The sequence below is a fragment of the Colias eurytheme genome, chromosome 29 (assembly GCF_061535395.1).
Source record: "Colias eurytheme isolate Ceu_HAF_F1 chromosome 29, ilColEury1 Martin Lab GWU primary, whole genome shotgun sequence".
Lineage (NCBI taxonomy): Eukaryota > Metazoa > Arthropoda > Insecta > Lepidoptera > Pieridae > Colias > Colias eurytheme.
The window spans coordinates 4,246,337-4,267,953 of record NC_143008.1 but is presented as its reverse complement, the minus strand read 5'-3'; the positions used below and the strand labels follow the sequence as shown (position 1 = coordinate 4,267,953).

The following is a 21,617-nucleotide window of genomic DNA, read 5'->3' as shown; positions in this document are numbered from 1 at the left end:
CGGCGCCGTTATTAAAGCGGCTCGACGGAAAACAGAGGGGTTTTAGTCGGTAGAATCCGACATAACCCACGGCTCCTTCCCCGGGGGCCGTGGGTAATCATGCAAGATTTCCCCAATTTGCGATTTTAAAGCAAACAAAGGTACAGTTTTTTTTAAGTTCTAAGGAAACAAGTAACATTATTACAGAATTGAAAATCTTTATTAACTCTTAATCTTCTTATATATAAAAATGAATCGCAAAATGTGTTGGTAAGCGCATAACTCGAGAACGGGTGGACCGATTTCGATAATTCTTTTTTTATTATATTCCTTGAAGTACGAGGATGGTTTTTATGTAGAGAAAACGTCAATATGTACCACGGGCGAAGCCGGGGCGGACCGCTAGTATTCCATAACAATCGAATTGTCTTTGTGTAAAAAACGTATCAAATACTGAGAATTATTTCGAGCTTTACCAATTATAAAAATGTACTAACTATTACTATAACCTTGGCTTATACTTCAATTTCATGTTTTGTACGCATGTGCGTTCTCCACGTGGTCTTCTGCAGATACGTCAGATCGCACAGATCACACTTGAAGCGTACTTCATCCGCATGCGTGTGCATATGAGCCGTGAGCGTTTTCTTCCTCTTATACGTCCTCAAACAAAGGTGACACTGAAAGTTCCTTCCCCCTGTATGCTTCACTAGATGGTTATTTAGTTCGTTTAAGGCGAAGAACTCCTTTTCACAATACTCACACTTAAGCGACTTCTCCAGTAAATGTATGCGCCTTAAGTGCGCGTTCAAGGCATTTTTATTCAGGAATTCACGTATACATATCTTGCAAGTGACCCTCTCTATTTTGGGCAGCGGTATCCCATGCATTTCGAATAGATGCATCTCCTTACGCTTATGGCTGCTAAACTTTTCGTTACAATACCCGCATTTACTAATTTTGTTCACGTTTTTGTGCGCGTTGCTTTCATGGCATGCTTTTTTCAATTTCGTGTCCAGCACTTTTGGGCAATAGCTACATTTAAATTCGCTGATAACATGAGTCAATTCGTGGACAGAAATTTTGGCTTTATTGACAAACGTCGCGCAGCAGATGTTGCAAACGAAATTCTTGCTATGCGTATTCATATGTTCTAGAAGAGCTTTGAAGGAATTAAATATCTTGGAGCATATACAGCACGTTATGTCTTCCGTCTCAAACTTGAACGGTACTATGTGGTTTTTGATGTCCTTGTGGATTATTCTATCGTGTTCTTCTATCAGATGGTTAAAGAGGTCTTCTAGTGAATCTATACTTGTGTCGCATAAGTTACAAGTTAAAGCCGTGATGTCCAACTTAATACATAGTCTATGTTCAGCAATACCCATGATGGTCTTGAGAATTTTATTACTGAAGACTTCTATGTCGGAATAGTGTTCTAGTGTGTGTATTTTCAGGTCCGCTGGATCTGGGTACTGTTCCTTGCAGAAACAGCACATGTATCCTATGCCACCCCTACATCGTATGGGTGTAGCGTTGGTGCACTTTAAAATCTCTGATATGTTCCTCTTTGTCTTTTTGTAAACGTCGTTCCTGGTTGGTGTATCTTTGAATTCCGCCTTTTCTATCTTGTGGTCTACGCTGGATTCAATATTACCTAAGAATAAAAAGTCTGTATTAGTTTCCGAAGCAGAAAGTCTACATTTATATTTATTATGTATTGTGTACTATTGTAACTGAGAAAATTCTTTCTATACAAGAGTAATAAAAAATATAAGTACCTATATATTGTTAGACGTAACTTTTTATTTAATTTTTTTGTAGATGAATTGTTTTCAATATATTTTTCACTATTTCCTGTCCAAACATGCATAGCTGTCGCATACTATAAAATGCCGCCTCCCTTTGAATAGTGGCGCATTCGTACGGATCGTGCCATGGTGCTCAGACGTTGTTTACACGTCGTTTGACCCAACTACCCTCACTTTGTTAATAGTCGATGACTTGCTATGATTTGTTATCCACTGACTACATCAAGTAGGCAGTTGTGACTTGTGTAGAATCACAGTACATTCTTATTACATTCAAACTAATTTCTAACCCGGCCCCCGCGTGTTATTTCTAAAAATATTATACAGGGTGGCCCAAATGTCGTGGATCAAACGCAACCATGGGTTAGGTGAGGTCATCAGCAGCAAAAAGTTGTTCTACGGGAGGACTCTAAGGTCAACCACTGCAGAGTTATAATTTATTTTGTATTTTTATGAGAAAATTGGCTTTTTTAAACTTATTCTTATTAAAATTCGAAAAATTGTACACCTATATCTTTTTTATCATTTTAACTAGATTAGTACTGATAAGTCCTTGCGTTAGACATGCTATTTATGGTTATTTATTGGGTGTGTTGAAGATAATATTCAATTTTATGAATTACTTTTTTCTCAAATCATAACTTTTTATTTACTTCGAACCCCACTGTGAAAAAAAATACTCTACCGAAAAGTGACCCTGTATTTCAAGTTTTGGCGCATTCAATGGGGATTCTGAAAAGGTATAACACATGGCCATGAGTAGGTCTAGTATCTTTCAAGGACGAAAAAACAAAACAACGATTGCAAAATAATTGTTTTATTAAAGCAAAACATTTTACAATAAATGCTCAAAATTTCTTCCTCTGACCATAATACACAATCTGCACCGTCTAATAAAATTCCTACGTAACATACGGAATGCACCTCTGTTGTTAGTAACTTGTACCCTAGCAAATTCGAGCTTTTGTCGTAGTTCTTGTTCAGTATTGTTCTCTCTTTGGTAAAATATTTCTTTAAAATAGCCTCAAAGATCTAGTAATCTCGGGAAGATCGACGGTGCAACGTATTATTAAGATACTACTCATGGCCATGTGTTATACCTTTTCAGAATCCCCATTGAATGCGCCAAAACTTGAAATACAGGGTCACTTTTCGGTAGAGTATTTTTTTTCACAGTGGGGTTCGAAGTAAATAAAAAGTTATGATTTGAGAAAAAAGTAATTCATAAAATTGAATATTATCTTCAACACACCCAATAAATAACCATAAATAGCATGTCTAACGCAAGGACTTATCAGTACTAATCTAGTTAAAATGATAAAAAAGATATAGGTGTACAATTTTTCGAATTTTAATAAGAATAAGTTTAAAAAAGCCAATTTTCTCATAAAAATACAAAATAAATTATAACTCTGCAGTGGTTGACCTTAGAGACCTCCCGTAGAACAACTTTTTGCTGCTGATGACCTCACCTAACCCATGGTTGCGTTTGATCCACGACATTTGGGCCACCCTGTATAGTAAGATTTTCTAGTACTACGTCTATTTCTACTAGGTACCTACAGTTTTCGAAGAGAAACTTTTTTAAGCGCGTTTAAAGTATTATTTCAACGTCACGTCATGGAGCAAGGCGACGATTTTGGTATACCTTTGAATCTTGTCAAAGAAATTTCACTTTTGCACATGTGCTCGACACACTATGCTTTTTAACAGTTCTCAGGAAACAAACAAACGTAATTAAAAAAAAGCACATAATTTAGAAAATTTTATTAACACTTTACCTCCCATTAGGACATTCACAATCGAATTGTCTTCGTGTAAAAATGTATCATATACAGAACACTGTGTTTTATTTCGAGCGTTACCTAGTATACATTCAAGAAAATACTAAATATGTAAATAGGTTTTGTGTAAATACTGTAATGTTATAGTAATAGTAGTGTATAGTATAGTTAAGTAACTATACTATATTTACATATTTAGTATTTTCTTGTTTGACCTTACGCGAGTAAATCGTGTTAGAAGTCCATTGGAAAGTTTTTTTTTATATTAAAAACTAGCAGATGTAGCTCTATTGCCCTATTTTCGTTTTTCTCTCCATGAGTACCATACAAAATCGTTAAAAAATATCATGTTGGTCCAGGCGTTATTTACGTTTAGCAAAACATTTGGCGATTCATTATTACTTAGTTATGGGCCCTCTTCACAGCGTTGGGGGAGTAGAGGCAATCACGATAGTGTAGAGGGACCTAAATGTCTATGATCGGCCGTTATTAGCGCCAAACATCGATGATCATTTGTTGGGCCAACGCTGCCCATGGTGTAGAGGGCCAATTAGACATCGGTCTCAACTTTGGCTTATACTTCAATGTTATGTTTTGTACGCATGTGCGTGCACCACGTGGTCTTCTGCAGATACGTCAAATCGCACAAATCACACTTGAAGCGTACTTCATCCGCATGCGTATGCATATGAGCCGTGAGCGTTTTTTTCCTCTTATACGCCCTCAAACAAAGATGACACTGAAAGTTCCTTCCCCCTGTATGCTTCACTAGGTGGTTATTTAGTTCGTTTAAGGCGAAGAACTCCTTTTCACAATACTCACACTTATGCGACTTCTCCAGCAAATGTACGCGCCTTAAGTGCCTGTTCAAAGAGTCCTTATTCAGGAATTCACGTATACATATCTTGCAAGTGACCCTCTCTATTTTGGGCAGCGGTATCCCATGCATTTCAAATAGATGCATCTCCTTACGCCTATGGCTGCTAAACTTTTCGTTACAGTACCCGCATTTACTAATTTTGTTCACGTTTTTATGCGCGCTGCTTTCATGGCATGCTTTTTTCATTTTCGTGTTCAGCACTTTCGGGCAATAGCTGCATTTAAATTCGCTGATAACATGAGTCAATTCGTGGCCAGAAATCTTGGCTTTATTGACAAACGTCGCGCAGCAGATGTTGCAAACGAAATTCTTGCTATGTGTATTCATATGTTCTAGAAGAGCTTTGAAAGAATTAAATGTCTTGGAGCATATACAGCACGTTATGTCTTCCGTCTCAAACTTGAACGGTACTATGTGGTTTTTGATATTCTTGTGTATTATTCTATCATGTGCTTCTATCAGATGGTTAAAGAGGTCTTCTAGTGAATCTATACTTGTGGCACATAAGTTACAAGTTAAAGCCGTGATGTCCAACTTTATACATAGTCTATATTGGTCAATGCCCATGATGTTCTTGAGAATTTTATTACTAAAGACTTCCATGTCAGAATAGTGTTCTAGTGTATGTTTTTTCAAGTCCGCTGGATCTGGGTACTGTTCCTTGCAGAAACAGCACATGTATCCTATACCACCTCTACATCGTATGGGGGTAGCATTGGTGCATTTTAAAATCTCTGATATGTTCCTCTTTGTCTTTTTGTAAACATCGTTCCTGATTGGTGTATCTTTAAATTCTGCCTTTTCTATCTTGTGGTCTACGCTGGATTCAATATTACCTAAGAATAAAAAGTCTGTATTAGTTTCCAAGGCAGAAAATTGGCATCTTTGCTTATTTACTTATTACAACTGCGAACATTATTTTATTCACAAATCACAAACTAAATAAAAATTGTAATTATGAAAAATCATCTTTGATGTTATGACGGTTAATTACATATAGGTTGGAATATTATTTGCATTGTACATTAAAGTGATTTCTATTCTATTCTATACCTACCAATATCAATCCTCATATTGTTATTGACTAATTGCAACAGAATAAGCTTAAAGTTGTAAGTTGTAACACACGAACGGCACGTTGCGAACGGCAGAGGCTACTGACGTCGACTGGTGGGGATGGTTGAAGTAGCCTCTGCCGTTCACAACTTGCCGTTCGTGTGTTAGAGAACTGATAAGCGACAAGGTTGCCTTATTTGAATATTTGCAATTACATATATGTATATTTGTTATGGTACATTCAATCTTCTATACTCGAGAACGGCTGAACCGATTTCGTTAATTCTTTTTTAACGTGATAACGTTTTTAAAATCGTTTTAGTCGGGTGACATGTTCAGAAACTTGTGTCACATCAAAACCTCACGAGCGCGATCGCAGTTATAACGAGAGAGAGACGGACCGATCTCCCGTCTCATCTCGAGCGCTGCCACCAATAAGACGGTATCACGTAAACATCTCGATCGTAAACCTACTTTACAAACAACCAATTTTTATAATATTCCTTGAAGTACGAGGATGGTTCTTATGGAGAGAAAACGTAAACATGTACCACGGGCAAAGCCGGGGCTGACCGCTAGTTGTTAGTAAATAAAACTACTGTCGATATTAATTATACCGTTCTATTTCATTACAGATAATATACCTACATATTATTAAGTATTATTTATTATCTTCATAGTAATCAATTATTGAAATAATAGGTAGGTTATTTCAATGCTAAACCGAATAAAATCTTAATATATATAAATCTCGTGTCACAATGTTTGTCCTCAAAGGACTCCTAAACCACTTAACCGATTATAATAAAATTCGCACACCATGTGCAGTTCGATCCAACTTGAGAGATAGGATAGTATAAACATGTAGGTACTACGGGCGAAGCCGGGGCGGACCGCTAGTAGTATATAAAACATTTATTAATTGGCTGTTCTTAGCGTCACACATTTTTATTAATAGAAATTCGGTACCTAATCATACTAATACTACTATAACTTCAATATAGGTCTCTATTGCCTGTACAATTTTAACAAAGAATTAAAACCTGAATAAGGTTGCTTATGTATTGATTGTCTTTAAATCCATCAACATTTAATGGTTTCTGATTTACAATAAAAACTATAAATAAACCAATTAATATAAGTCGCCATTAACTGTTGATTATATGAAATTGTTATGGATAGAATAGGTAATAACTATCTGGGACTTGCAATTACAAAATTTTCAGCCCGCAGTAAAAAAATAGTTGTATGTATTCTAACTACAATCTATGCGATTGTTTTTGAAGTGAAACTTCTTTGGCCGCGTTGAGAGTAGAATTTCCAGATCGCTCTTTTGTTTCTTGGGAGAATATTCATACAAACCTTATATAAATAAAACCATAGTTCATGTGTATTTAACCATATATTATGAGTAAGAGTTCTAATGTTACACATACACTAGGTAAATTAAACACAAAAACATACATTATCAACATTTGTTACCACCTTATTGGCACAGTCTTTGAAAATAGATCTTAAACTACATCGTTCTACTACTAACTACACATCCTCCCCATGCTTCGCTCGCATGTGTCCCCGCCAACTGCACTTCTGTACAAACGACTGACCACAATGCTCGCACTTAAACCGCCTATCGTTTTCATGTATCCTCATATGCTCCCTCAAGGTATACTTCCGCGCATACGACTTCGAACACACGTCACATTTGAACCTCTTCTCGCCCGTATGCTTCAGTATATGGTTCTTCAATTGGTTCGAACCAAAGAACTCCATATCGCAGAATTCACACTTGTGCGATTTCTCCAGAAGGTGGACCCTTCGGAGGTGCGAGTTCAACGAGTTCTTTGACCAGAACTCTCGGGCACAAATCTTGCACGTTGCTCTCTCGACTTTCGTCATTGGAACGCCGTGAGCTTCGTACATGTGCACCTCTCTACGATAGTGATTGTTGAATTTCTGGCTACAGTACCCGCATTTGCTGACCGCGTTAAGGCTCTTGTGGGCACTCCGCTCGTGGCACGACTGTTTCACTACAGTGTCCAATATCTTTGGACAAAACCGGCACTTGAATTCACCGACCGCGTGAGTCAACTGGTGAATCTGCAACTTCCCCTTATTCACAAACGTAGCAGAGCAGATGTTGCATACATAGTTGGTGCTGTGCGTATTCATGTGTTCCAATAAGGCTTTGAACGAATTGTACTCCTTCGAGCAAATGCAGCAGCGCAACTTTTCTGAATCAAATTTGAAGGGTAATATGTGGTTTTTTATATTCATGTAAATACACCTTTTATGTTCCTCTACCAAATGCTGGAACAGGTCTTCCAGTGTGTGAATAGCTGCGCCACATATATTGCACTTGAGCGAGGTTATATCCAATTTAACGCACATTTTACTTTGCTCTGTACCTACTATTTTCCTTAGTATTTTATTGGTGAAGATATCAGTATCTGCGTAATGGTCTATTGAGTGTTGCTTGAGATCAGCAGGGTTGACAAACTCTTCAGTGCACAAGCAGCATCGGTAGCCTATGCCACCCCTGCATCGGATTGCGGTAGCGTTGGTGCACCTCAAAATTTCAGCAATGTTCATCTTTGTTCTCGAATACAAATGCACATTTACAGTATCGTTTTCTTGGTCTTCTCTCTGTATCTTCATGCTGCTTTCCTTTTTACCTATGGGTGAAAATTGTGAATTAGTCTCCTGGGCTTTTCCATTCGCTTCGTACTCACTGATAATTTAAATACAATTATGAAATAAAAGCTATAGGTATCAAAAATATATAGGTATCAAAGTTAAAAATAATATCTATTGTTACATCACAATTCAATAATATGTATAATAATCTTTAATAACTTTGGCTGGTAATATTTATCACTTAAAGAACGTAAGTACTACTTTTTAGTTAGTTTTCATTTATATTTTTAACTAGCGGTCCGCCCCGGCTTCGCCCGTGGACCATATTTACGTTTTCTCTACATAAAAACCATCCTCGTACTTAAAGGAATATAATAAAAAAAGAATTATCGAAATCGGTTCAGCCGTTCTCGAGTTATGCGCTTACCAACACATTTTGCGATTCATTTTTATATATAAGAAGACTAGCGGTCCGCCCCGGCTTCGCCCGTGGTACATATTTACGTTTTCTCTACATAAAAACCATCATCGTACTTCAAGGAATATAATAAAAAAAGAATTATCGAAATCGGTTCAGCCGTTCTCGAGTTATGCGCTTACCAACACATTTTGCGATTCATTTTTATATATAAGACTAGCGGTCCGCCCCGGCTTCGCCCGTGGTACATATTTACGTTTTCTCTACATAAAAACCATCCTCGTACTTCAAGGAATATAATAAAAAAAGAATTATCGAAATCGGTTCAGCCGTTCTCGAGTTATGCGCTTACCAACACATTTTGCGATTCATTTTTATATATAAGAGAAGATTAAGAAGATAATAATGAACATTTATTTATAAGACGCTTCTATAGTGCGGTAATAAGTATAGAAAAATATTATTGAACAGGATGGAACATTGTGTTAAAAACCAATGTTTGACTAAAACAAAAAAGGTTATATTTAATTCATTTATTATTAAAAAGCCACATATGCTACATAGTTAATTACATATATATAAAAATCTATGAATATAGATGTTAGCAAATTGACTACGTATCAACTTTAATAGCGATTAGACCATAAATATCTATGGATTAATCTTCTTTCCCATGCTTTGTTCGTAAATGACTCCGCCAGCTATGCTTCTGTGTGAACCCCTGCCCGCAGCTCCCACATTCATACCGTTTCTTATCATCATGGATACGCAAATGTTCTTGAAGCGTAGTCTTGCGCCCAAAACATTTGGAACACACATTACACTGAAACTCTTTTACACCTGTATGTTTAACCACGTGTTTCTTCAGCTCAAAGGAAGAGTAGAATTCCATTTCACAGTACTGACATTTGTGAGTTCTCTCCAACAAATGTACACGCTTTAAATGCGCGTTTAACGAATGTTTGCTCGGAAACTCGTGATTGCAAATTGTACACGATGCCTTCTCTCGCTTCGGCAATGGAACACCATGCACTTCGTTCAAATGAATCTCTTTCCTACTCTGGCTTCTAAACTTTTCCTGACAATAACCACATACAGTAAATGTCCTAGCGTTCAAATGAACACTTTTCTCGTGTGCCTTTTTCTTCGCCTTTGTATCGTAAACTTTTGAACAATAGGTACAATTGTACTGTCCAGATGGATGGGACATTTTATGCAACATTAATTTGGCCTCATTTAAGAAACCCGCTGAACATATATCACAAATATAGTTACTGTAATGCACATTCATGTGTTCTAACAACGTTTTAAACGCCTTAAACTCTTTGGAGCACAAATAGCAGTGCAGATTGTCGCTATCGAATCTAAATGGGAGTATATGGTTACTGACGTCCGTAAAAACCCGTCTGTCGTGTTTTTTGAGATGTTCAAACATTTCATCGAAAGATTTTATTGGATTGCCGCACAATTTACATTTGAGTCCTGTAACATCTAACTTGACGCAAAGCTTATTCCTTCCTCGACCAGTTATCCTTTTTATGCTATTATTATTTAAATCGCCAGCACTTAAATGTTTTTCTAAAGTGTGTGTCTTTAGATCGGCTGGATCGGGGCACTGTTTGATGCAGAAACAACAGGCATAACCGATACCGATTTTACAACGAATCGGTGTCGCATTGGTGTTAAGTAAAATTTCCTTGACATTAATCTTAGTTTTACTTAGCACGTCAGTGGCTTTCGCGTCGCTAAGACCGGTAGGGTTACCTAGGGACAAAATTTATGCAATTAATTTCAGTCGATACACTATCAGAATAGATTTGGTATTTTTATATCATTACATTTCGAATTCTTACTTAGTTATATAATTTTCCTATAATATTTTTATACAATAATTAAAACACCATCTTGTTATTTTCCAGAAGACACAGGCAAATTTTATTAATAGGAATACCCTTAGAGAATGGCTGCCTATTAGATATCGCCGGGATGCTCATGTGCTGCATCTATTGTTTGGAATTTTATTCGATCCCAGAACCCCACCCTATTTAAAAAATAATTTTGAATACGCTCGTAATCATGGGTTGAATTTGAGATCGAACGATACTTGCCTCCTTAATGTACCTATACATAAAACAAAATTTGTTAACACCTCATTCACTGTCAAAGCTATTAGACTATGGAATCAATTACCAATAGCCATACGCAAAGCTAGATACATTGATGTTTTCAAAAACATGCTCTTTGATTACCACATGTCCTTAATTAAGTGATGACTTTATATATTCTTTCTCTTATCTGTATTTATTTATTTTATTATATCTTATAATATATATAAAATTCTCGTGTCTCAATGTTAGTCTGCATACTCCTCCGAAACGGGTGGACCGATTCTCATGAAATTTTCTGTGCATATCGGGTAAGTCTGAGAATCGGCCAACATCTATTTTTCATATGTACCACGGACGAAGCCGGGGCGGACCGCTAGTATATTATATATTATTTTCTTTATTGTCGTAAATTATGTATTATTTATATTCCTACTTTCTTAGTATTACTATATTATTATTATATATATTGCTTTGGTATGCACCACCTACTTGTATTCTTTCTTTGTTACTGTTTTCCTTGGTTAGGTTACCTGGAAGAGATGGCTCTGTAGCCATAAGGTCGCCTATTGTGCAATTTGATGTATATTTTACTTAATGTTATTTCATTATTTTGGTGTGTACAATAAAGCTTTCATTCATTCATTCATTCATTTAGAGAATACCAATCATTATTTATATTTTAGAAGTTGTATAACGGTTTCTAAGTAAAGATAATTATTCAACAAGTTTATAAAAACAATGGTATTGTATAGATTAAAAAAAATATGTTTTGTCAAACATAATCTTAATACTATTATAAAGGCGAAAGTTTGTATGGATGTATGGATGTTTGTTACTCTTTCACGTAAAAACTACTGAACCGATTACAATGAAATTTGGCACACATATAGAGGGTAACTTGGATTAACACATAGGATAGGTTTTATCCCGGAAATCCCACGGGAACGGGAACTATGCGGGTTTTCCTTTGAAAACGCGGGCGAAGCCGCGGGCGGAAATCTAGTACATATATCATAATGATAGCGGGTTCTTGAAAATAGGCTTATTTTGATGTAAAACTACCAATCATTACGAGGCATTTGAATAATTATAGAAAAAAAGAACACCATAAAAACTAGCTGTGCTCTTGTGTGAAGATATAATAGACCATATACTTTCAAAATCATTTATTCAATTAATTTATTTGCAAAATAACTAATAATAATTAAGTACCGTAGGTAGCGCACGGCAGTATGAACTATCACCACATAGTATAAAACAAAGTCGCTTTCTCTGTCCCTTTGTATGCTTAATCTTTAAAACTACGAAATGGATTTTGATGCAGCTTTTTTAATAGATAGAGTGATTCAAGAGGAAGGTTTTAGTATATAATTTATTAGGTTTTAGACAAAGCAGGCGGAGCCACGGGCGGTAAGCTAGTTGTAGAATAATTCATTTTTTATGGCACTATACATTCTTCTCCGACTTCTTCCTTTGAAGCAGATGGTACGATTTCGTATGCATCGTGAGAGATCTTTGATTGTCAAACGTCTTATCACAGGCTTGACATTGTAACACTATAGGCGTCGCTCCATGGACTTTAACCTCGTGGTCATTCTTCTTCGTATAGTCCGTGAACTTCTCCCCACAGTAACCGCATTTGCTCCTCTTGTTCCTCAGTACATGAACCGCTCTCTCATGATCTCGCTTCTTAATACTCGTATCGAATACTTTGGTACAAAACGAGCAATTGAAGGTTCCCTTTTTGTGTCTATAACCGTGCGTTTGTAACGTCCTTTTATTTACAAAACCAGCGCCACAAACATCACAGACAAAATTACTATAATGGGCATTCATATGTTCGATTAGAGTTTTGAAATTGTTAAATCTATTGTGACAACAGACGCATCTGAAATCCTTGTTCTCGAATCTGAACAGAACTATATGGCTTTTAATATCTGTGTGGTACTTCATCGCGTGGTCTGAAGTCAAATGTCTTGTAAAGTCGTCCAATTCTGGAACATCTTTACCACATAGATTGCATTTAAGTCCTGTTATATCCAATTTAACCATATAATTGACCAATGTAGCACCCTTCATGAAAACTTGTTTGGCAGTATTGTCGTGTGATGTAAGCGTATGTCGTTTCAGTTCATCCGGGTTTTGATACTGATTGTTGCAAAAACAGCACGCATAAGAGAATCCTCCGCGACACCTGATCGGCGTCGCGTTAGAGTTCATTAAAATCAGTCGTATATTGTCTAAATGTTTCCCTATTTCTGCTCGCGTCTTCAGTAATAGATTCACAGTCGCTCTCGGCATTATTTTTAACGTTTCCTTCTTCACTTTCTTCAACGGCTGCGGATTTCTGATAAACACTTTCTTTGTTGGCCAAATGGGACCTAAAATGAAAATTTTCATGTTATCATTGGGCACTTTCCAACACTAATACACTTTACTTTTATGATAATGGTGTGCGAAATATTTTAATACTCGTATAGTAAAGAATTTAAGAGATTACTTAGTTCTTACATGTTGGCGTTGTTCTTTATTGAATGACGTGGCAAGCTAACGTGTGGATAGCATTGATTTTCAGCTAATTTAACTTCAGGTTTGAGATTCACACAAGAACACTACACTATCACTACATAGTATAAAACAAAGTCATTTTCAGCAGTCTGTGTGTCTGTATGCTTAGATATTTAAAATTACACAATATTTTGACGTTTTTTTTCAATCGATAGAGTGATATAAAAGGATTGTTTTAGTATATAATTTGTCAAGTTTTAGACAAAGCGGGCGAAGTCGCGGGCGGAATACTAGTACGTTCTAGCGTATAACTTGGGAAGTTCTTTTTTGTAGCATTATGTATTTAAAAAAAAAATGTAAAAATACATTTGATATTTGTAATATTAAGATGCTCAATATTGCCTATTTTTGGTTTATGTAAGATACGTCGTAATATCAGGAACTACAGGCCCGATTTGAAAAATTCTTTCGGTGTTAAATAGCCCATTTATCGAGGAAAGCTATATATCATCACGTTAAGACCAACAGGAGTGGAGCACTGCGGGTAAAACCGCAGGGCTCAGCTAGTATTTAACTAAAGGTAGATTGATACTCTCTAGACTTCAACAAACATTTAATGATTCTGAAACAAAATCACAATTTGTCATATTGCACATAAATAGACATTTTTATACTTAAATATACTTATATTATAATTTAATATATTATATAACATTTAAATATATCTTAAATTAAGAATGCATCCGTTTCTTATGTTCCTTTAAAGTCTTCTGCCGCGCATAACACTTCAGGCAGACATCGCACTGAAAATCTCTTGTGCCTGTGTGTTTAATCATGTGACTGGCCAATTCCTTTTTCCCGTAAAACTGCATTTCACAGTTCGTGCATTTAAACGGTTTGTGCATTAGATGTACTCTGCTGATATGCAATCTCCACAAATATTTTGAGATAAAGCTTTTATCGCAAGCCTGGCATTTAATCTCGGGTATTTTTATATCGTGAACCCTGGTCATATGCAGGAGTTTCTTCCACACCTCATTAAATCTCTCATTGCAGTACGCACATTTGTGTGGCAAATTAACTCCGGGATGTTTCGAACGATCGTGGAGTTGTTTCTTTCGCGCCGTGTCAAACGTCCTCTTACACTCTTCACAAGAGTACGTGCCAGTTTTGTGAGCGTCTTGGTGTCTTAGTAGAATGTTCTTATTCACAAAGCCAGCGTCACACACTTCGCATATGAAGTTTCTATAATGAACGTTCATGTGCTCTTGCAGGGCTTTAAACGTATTAAATATATTGAAGCATATGCAGCAAGTGAGGGCTTGACTTGTAAACTTGAACGGGAGTATGTGACTCTTTATTTGTGTGTAGATCTTGACTTCATGTGCATCATTGAGGTGCTCTGTTAGCGCTTCTGTAGTTTCATAACTTTTACCACATTTACACTTGAGATCAGTTATGTCCAGCTTAACGAAATAGGAATGCATATGAGTGCCTTTCATGAACTTAGATTTTGTTTCATCGTCGTGATCATTTAAAGTATGGTGCTTGAGATCTTTCGGGTCTGGGTAGTGATTTGAGCAGAAACAACAGGTGTATCCAGTGCCGATTTTACTTCGAATTGGAGTCGCGTTAGAATTGAGTAATATCTCTTGTATATTATATTTATGTTTTCCAATTTCACTTTGTATTTTGAATTCTACTTTATTTTCCGTGTCAGACTCGTTTTCCTCCTTTTTTTCAAATTTTATAGTAATAATCTTCTTTTTCCCGGTGCGACCTACAACAAATATTCTCATCATTCCGTTGTCGATTCTTAAGCACAAACACAAATACTACTTACACGAAAATTACATGCTTTCTACGTACAGGAACAAAAAACTGGACTTATGGAACTTACACTAAAACTTTACTAAAATTGAAACGAAATTTTAGCAAAATTTACTTGAAATTTACTACAAGGTAGATTCAAGTTAATTCGATAGCTATAAATAAAAAGCATCAGATGTGTCAAGGGACACCCGCATGGTACGAAGTTACTAGGATAACTGGCTTACTTTCTATGAGAGAGAAAGAGACAGACAGAGAAACATGCGCACGTCGCACGGCTTACAACTAAAGTAAAAGTGTTGTTATAACTTTTCGTCTTAATTCCATCTAGCGCCCTTTCGCAACGCGCGATAAGGAACTTCGTTCCAATTAACTTTGATCATAATTTAGGTGACTTTTAGGCATTAGTAAAAATAAGTGTTGACCACGGTTTCCTTCATATTTCATTTTTTGACGTTGTTGTAAGTATGTAATATAAGAAAGTCATTTGCTTCCTATCTTTATCAGTTTAGAGTCTCCTGTCTCATTAAATACTATATACAGCTTCTACCTTTATAGTGTAGGGGCAATCACAACAGTCTGGTTGCTTTTTCACCAGAAGCTATGCTACGTTGCTGTGGATGCGTTGAATATCCACCAGTCATATTTATTGATGCACATAACATAGCATTGGTGGAAACATATTCAGCTAATATACGTTTTTATATGCAAGGATGCGTGCTATGGATGTAGGTATCCTATTAATGTGTGCTATGGATTCGTGCTGTCATGGGTCACATGGGTGGTGTAGCTATGTGCGGTGCGTACTATCGATACGTCCCTTACGAAAACCCTTCAAAGCACATCTACTCGCAACGCTACATAGCTTAGTATTAGTTGAAACTTGATTTGTCATCTTTCATGGGACACTACATTCAAAGCGACAGGCTTACGCATAAGGTCGTCAATTGATAATAGAATTATTAATTATAATATTAATTTATAAATAATTAATCTATGTAGGTAAACTACGCGTTCAAAATAAATATAAGTAACTTTAGTTTAAAATTTCTATGAGTCAATGACAGTATACACCTATGTGGAATGCCGTAACCAAAAGGGCAAAAAACCATCTAATAAAAGACCGAAAACGCATTAAGCATTTATTTGCAATTTAATATTTTACCTATTTATTAATTTAAAATCCTTAAATCTATTTAATCTAAGTGAGCTGTTCTAACTATACTTCTTCACCATGCTTCGACCTCATGTGACTACGCCAACTACATTTCTGGACAAACGCTTGTCCACAATGATTGCATGCAAATCGTCTATCATCCGCGTGTATCCTCATATGCTCCCTTAACGTATTCTTCCTTCCATACGCTTTGAAACAAACATCACATTGAAACTGTCTTATTCCAGTGTGCTTTGCCATATGCCGCTGCAATCCACCTGTACTAAAAAACCTCATATCACACTCTTCACACTTATGACGTCGCTCCAAGAGGTGATCTTTCTTCGTATGCCTCGACAACGCTCTCTGGTTCTGGAAAGTTCTCTCACACGCTTGACACTTCAGGATAACAGGCGGTGCGCCGTGCTCTTTAATCATGTGATCGATTTTCTTCCAATAATCCAGAAACCGCTCGTTGCACATTTGACATTTGTTCCTTTTCCCTAGCCCGAGATGTGTCCGCTTTTGGTGGTCCCGTAATTTCTCCTGATTGGAAAACACTTTATCGCATTGATCGCATTTGAAGTCGCCAGTATTGTGCCTCTTCATGTGGCCAACGAGGAGCCTAGACGTCATATAGCATCGGCCACATACATTACAAACGTGATTGCCAAAGTGGGAATTCATATGCTCCTGCAGAAGCTTGAACGTCGTGTACTCAGCCAAGCACACAGCGCAACGTAGTTCTGGCGAATCAAATTTAAACGGTACAATCGGAGTTTTGATATCGGTGTGCATATTTTTCCCGTGCTCAGATTTCAGATGGAGCATCAATTCGTCTAACTGAGGAATGTCTTTATCACACAGAGCGCAGTTCAAAAACGTGATATCCAGTTTGACGACATGTTCAAACAGCCTTGTAGACATGAATTTTATGAGTCTATCACAGTTGTGCTCATTCAGAAAGTGTTTCTTGAGATCTGTTGTTTGAGGAAACTGTTCTGGGCAAAACGCACAACCATATCCGAGACTGTCTTTGTTCCTAATCGGATTAGCGTTGGAATATAGTAAAATATTCTTCAAATTCTGTTGATTTTTCTTAGCCTCATTCAATTTAACTCCACGGCGCAATATCTTCAAATCCAAAAGAGGTTCCGTTTTTCTCCGTTCGATTGTAATGGTTCGGACACCTACAAACATAAATTGGTCATTAGTCATGCACCTGCCAGACACTGGATGTCACGTTTTATGATCAAAACAATATCACCATTAATACATACTCGCCTACTATTAATGAAAACATTAGGCATATATTTGATCAAATACAATTGTAATTTAGCGTAAGAAAATATCCTAAATATGAACGAACATAACAATAAACTCCAATTTCATTTACGCAAAATCTGATGTTAATAGAATTGTTTTTTTGATTATTTTCATTTATAGTTTAATAAATAAATAAATAGTTTTTTCATTTCGTGATTTACTATTAACTTTGTAGTTAGGCTTTAGTGTTCTTATGTTTATATTAACGAGTGTAGATTTTAAGAACTAACTAATACGCATGTAATACGTCGAATGATTATGTGTGTACGTACCACACATAATCATTCGACTCCTTTCATGTTCATAAGTTAAGATATCAATTAGTTAATTTACTTTTATATTCTTTATATCCGAACTTAAAAATCAATTTCGTTGACTAAGTTGTGATGACCACCTTAAGATGTTTTTTCATATAAATTATATGGGGAAGGAACTGATATCTTTAATACAGGTTACCTACTCGGTAACCTAGCAAAGATGCCAGTCTCGAACCGTTGATTGATATATACCTTATACAGTTACCACCTAATGTATTTAGCTCTAAGGTTAGGTTAAGTTTGATTCAATAAACGAATTTGAATTTGAACAATAATACTGCAACTGTCTATTTTATTAAAATATATTAAGTGTCAGTTAGGTTAAATAAATCATGTTTAGAAAAAGGCTCCATCACAAAAAATGTAGAAACGTCTACAAAATAGGAGGTTCTTCTTATAAAACAAATTTGGCAATTATAAAAAAAAGGTTTTAATAATTTATAATTGGTTAGGGATTTGCTTAAGCTTAAAAAATTAATGCACGAATAATCAGCACACTCAAATCACCGATAAAAAATTTATTTCAAAACGAAACTTCCAATAAATATATAAACATCAAAAAAACATACAAACGTACAAAATTAAATAATAATAAGATCTGTATACGATACACGTTTGACTGAGTAAAAATAATATCAAGGGGTTACCATGATCACTTCAAGCAGTATTGGATAATGATGACGATAAATCTACGCTGGAATTAATACTGCTTGAAGTCATCATGGAATCCCTTCTGAGCTTATTCCAAAATTCTTCTTACAATATTTTGTCACGCGACAATAAACCTTAAGATCAGTATACAAAGCACAATTTTAACCATCTCAGTTCCTTCTCCTTTCATCTGGGTGTAGTCTCCTTAAATGTTCCTTGAGCGTCTTTAACCGCCCGTAACACTTAAAGCATATTTCGCATCTATACTCCCTAGTCCCTGTATGTTTCACCATGTGATCGTTCAGTTCCCTCTTCGAGAAGAAGTCCATTTCGCACCTAGAGCATTTATACTGCCTTTGCATTAGGTGATACTTCTTCGTATGCAACAACCACGTTTGTTGCGTCGCGAACGTTCTATCGCACGCTTGGCACTTGATAGCCGGTCCAACGATACCATGCACTTTGGCCAAGTGTTCATTCTTATGGAAATTCTCCTTGAATCTCTCGTTGCAATACCCACATTTGTGCGGCAGACTCCCGTTGTGAACCTTCCGTATATGCTGCTTCATTTTACGCACTGTGTCAAATACTTCCGTGCATTGTGTGCATTCGAACGTGCCTTTCTTATGACCCTCCCTGTGACATAGCAAAAGGTGCTTGTTGACAAAGCCAGCGTCACACACCTCGCAAATAAAGTTCCTGTAATGCGTATGCATATGTTCTTGTAGAGCTTTGAATTTGTTGAATACGTTCAAGCAGATGAAACACTTGAGCGTTTCGCTTTCAAATTTGAACGGCAGTATGTGATTATTGATATCCGTGTATATGTTTTTGTCATGTTCATCCTTGAGGTGTGTCATTAGATTTTCAAGAGTGTTGATATTCTGCAAGCAAATGTTGCATACGAGGGACGTGATGTCCAATTTTACAAAGAATCCGTACATATCTTTGCCTTTCATGAAATCCCGTTTGGTTTCTTCATCGTGGCCGTCTATTGTGTGTCGTTTTAGATCAGCTGGATCAGGATATTGGTCTGAACAAAAGCAGCACGCATATCCAATACCACCTCTACATCTTATAGGTGTCGCGTTGGACCAACGAATAATTTCTCTAATATTGGTTCGATGTTTAGCCAACTCTTTACCTAGCGTCACTTTCGGTGGATCACTGTTCTCATTCGCTACAGTCTTAGCAGTTTCCCTGCTGTCAGACTTCAATCGTACCCTTTTACCTATAAAGAAAAGTATATATTACAAACGTGGTGATGATGTAACAAAGTACAGGTAAATTTTTCGTTTATTTTCGATCAAACAATTTTAAAGGTTATTAATACATGGGTTTTATTTGCATAGCGTTTTATAGAAATAAGATTGTTACTTATCTTGCAGTAAATACAGAACGATATCTTCAATCATTTATTATTTAAATTGTAAATTATCTGATTCAACCCTAGATAAGAACCTTGAAATACTGCTCTAAATCATTATTTATTAAAATCATCGATGTAAATATCAGAAATCTTAAGTTCAAGATAAATTTTTGTAATAGGCTATGGGTTCGGGTCTGTTTTAACTTTTAAACATTATTAGGCAGCATTCCGTTTTAACCTCTAAATCTTATATATAAAAATGAATCGCAAAATGTGTTGGTAAGCGCATAACTCGAGAACGGCTGAACCGATTTCGATAATTCTTTTTTTATTATATTCCTTGAAGTACGAGGATGGTTTTTACGTAGAGAAAACGTAAATATGTACCACGGGCGAAGCCGGGGCGGACCGCTAGTAAGGAATAAATTTACCAATTAATAGTTTACATCTTTTACGCTATAATTTAGGAGCGTTAATTTAGTTTACTTCGTAATAATTCATTATTTAGTATACTAATTACAATATTTACAATATTTTAATGCTCGTTAAATTTTAACGTATCCTTAAATAAACCATAAAATTTATACATAACAACCTTCATATATCTCACTAGACCTTTTCCCCATGCTTCGCACGCATATGTCCCCGCCAACTGCACTTCTGCACAAACGCCTGCCCACAATGCTCGCACTTAAACCGTCTATCGTCTTTATGTATCCTCAAATGTTCCAATAGAGTCTTCCTCCTTCCGTACGTCTTATGACACACCTCACACTCAAACTGCCTTGTACCCGTGTGTTTCACGACATGATCTCTCAGCTCTCCAGTGGTAAAAAAGGCCATATCACACTCTGGGCATTTATGTCTCTTGTCCATCAAATGCAGCCTCTTCACGTGGGAATTGTACTCCTTTTGATTCGTGAATGTCCTATCACAGGCTTGGCACTTCGTCTCTACATTGACCGCACCGTGAACTGCTATGAGATGTTTCTCTTTTTTCCTATAGTCCCTAAATTTCTCGTTGCAATAGCCACATCTGTTAAGTACCGAATGTGTGTGCACGCACTTTTCGTGCGACCGTTTCTTCCTGAGCGTGTCAAATATCTTCGGACAGAACATACATTTGAACGATCCGAGCCTGTGGCTCTCCGCATGCCGGGCCAGCATACAACGGTTCACGAATCCAGCGTTGCACACATCACATATATAATTTCTATAATGTACGTTCATATGCTCTAAAAGCGATTTAAATTTATGATACACGCTAAAGCACATAAAACATTTCAGTCCTTCGCTACCAAACTTGAAGGGAACCAGTTGATTTTTCACATCCATGTGCATTGTGACGTTATGAACGTTTCTGAGATGTTCAATAAGTTTTTCCAGATCGTCAATATTACTTGCACAAATACTGCATTTTAGGTCAGTTATATCGAGCTTTGCGTGAAATTTATAGATATCTTTCCCTTCCATTAACCGTAGTCTCGTTTTCTCTTCATGCATTTGCATTGTGTGTTTCTTCAAATCCTTAGGATCTGGGAATTCTTGTGCGCAATAACAGCACGCATAACCTATTCCGCCTCGACATCGGATCGGAGTCGCTGTGGAATTTTTAAGTATCGCTACCAAATTAATTTTATGTTTTGCCAATTCTTCACCTTTTTTCTTTATAACATTCGTGTCTCCAATTTGAGCTATTTCGTCATTCAGTTTACCTGATTGTCCTGATTTAACATCTGTTGTTTCAGTTTTGATGCTACGTCGAGAACCTATAAAGAAAACGACCA

At 36.5% G+C, this 21,617-nt stretch overlaps 2 protein-coding genes across 7 annotated transcripts in view; both read right to left on the bottom strand.

Annotated features, from left to right (window-relative positions):
- Positions 1 to 372: 372 nt before the first annotated feature.
- Positions 373 to 21,617, bottom strand: part of LOC149896195 (zinc finger protein 639-like) — a 79,825-nt gene continuing 58,580 nt past the window's right edge. Inside the window, exon 5 of one of the 6 annotated variants that reach the window (XM_090117923.1) lies at positions 373 to 1,636. In XM_090117923.1, the coding sequence (XP_089974049.1) occupies positions 495 to 1,636 (1,142 nt within the window). In that variant the 3' untranslated portion in view covers positions 373 to 494. Of the gene's footprint in view, positions 1,637 to 3,798; positions 5,291 to 9,078; positions 10,330 to 11,397; positions 13,055 to 16,140; positions 17,358 to 20,439; positions 21,600 to 21,617 lie in introns of those variants that run through there. The other 5 variants (XM_090117921.1, XM_090117925.1, XM_090117928.1 and 2 more) reach the window with 5 other exon arrangements.
- LOC149896200 (zinc finger protein 639-like) lies at positions 6,856 to 20,547 on the bottom strand. Its single transcript, XM_090117950.1, has 3 exons — positions 20,426 to 20,547; positions 19,606 to 19,692; positions 6,856 to 8,185 (listed from the first exon to the last, which is right to left on the bottom strand). The coding sequence occupies exons 1-3, from the start codon at positions 20,454 to 20,456 to the stop codon at positions 7,050 to 7,052; spliced, it is 1,254 nt and encodes a 417-aa protein (XP_089974076.1). The 5' UTR covers positions 20,457 to 20,547; the 3' UTR covers positions 6,856 to 7,049.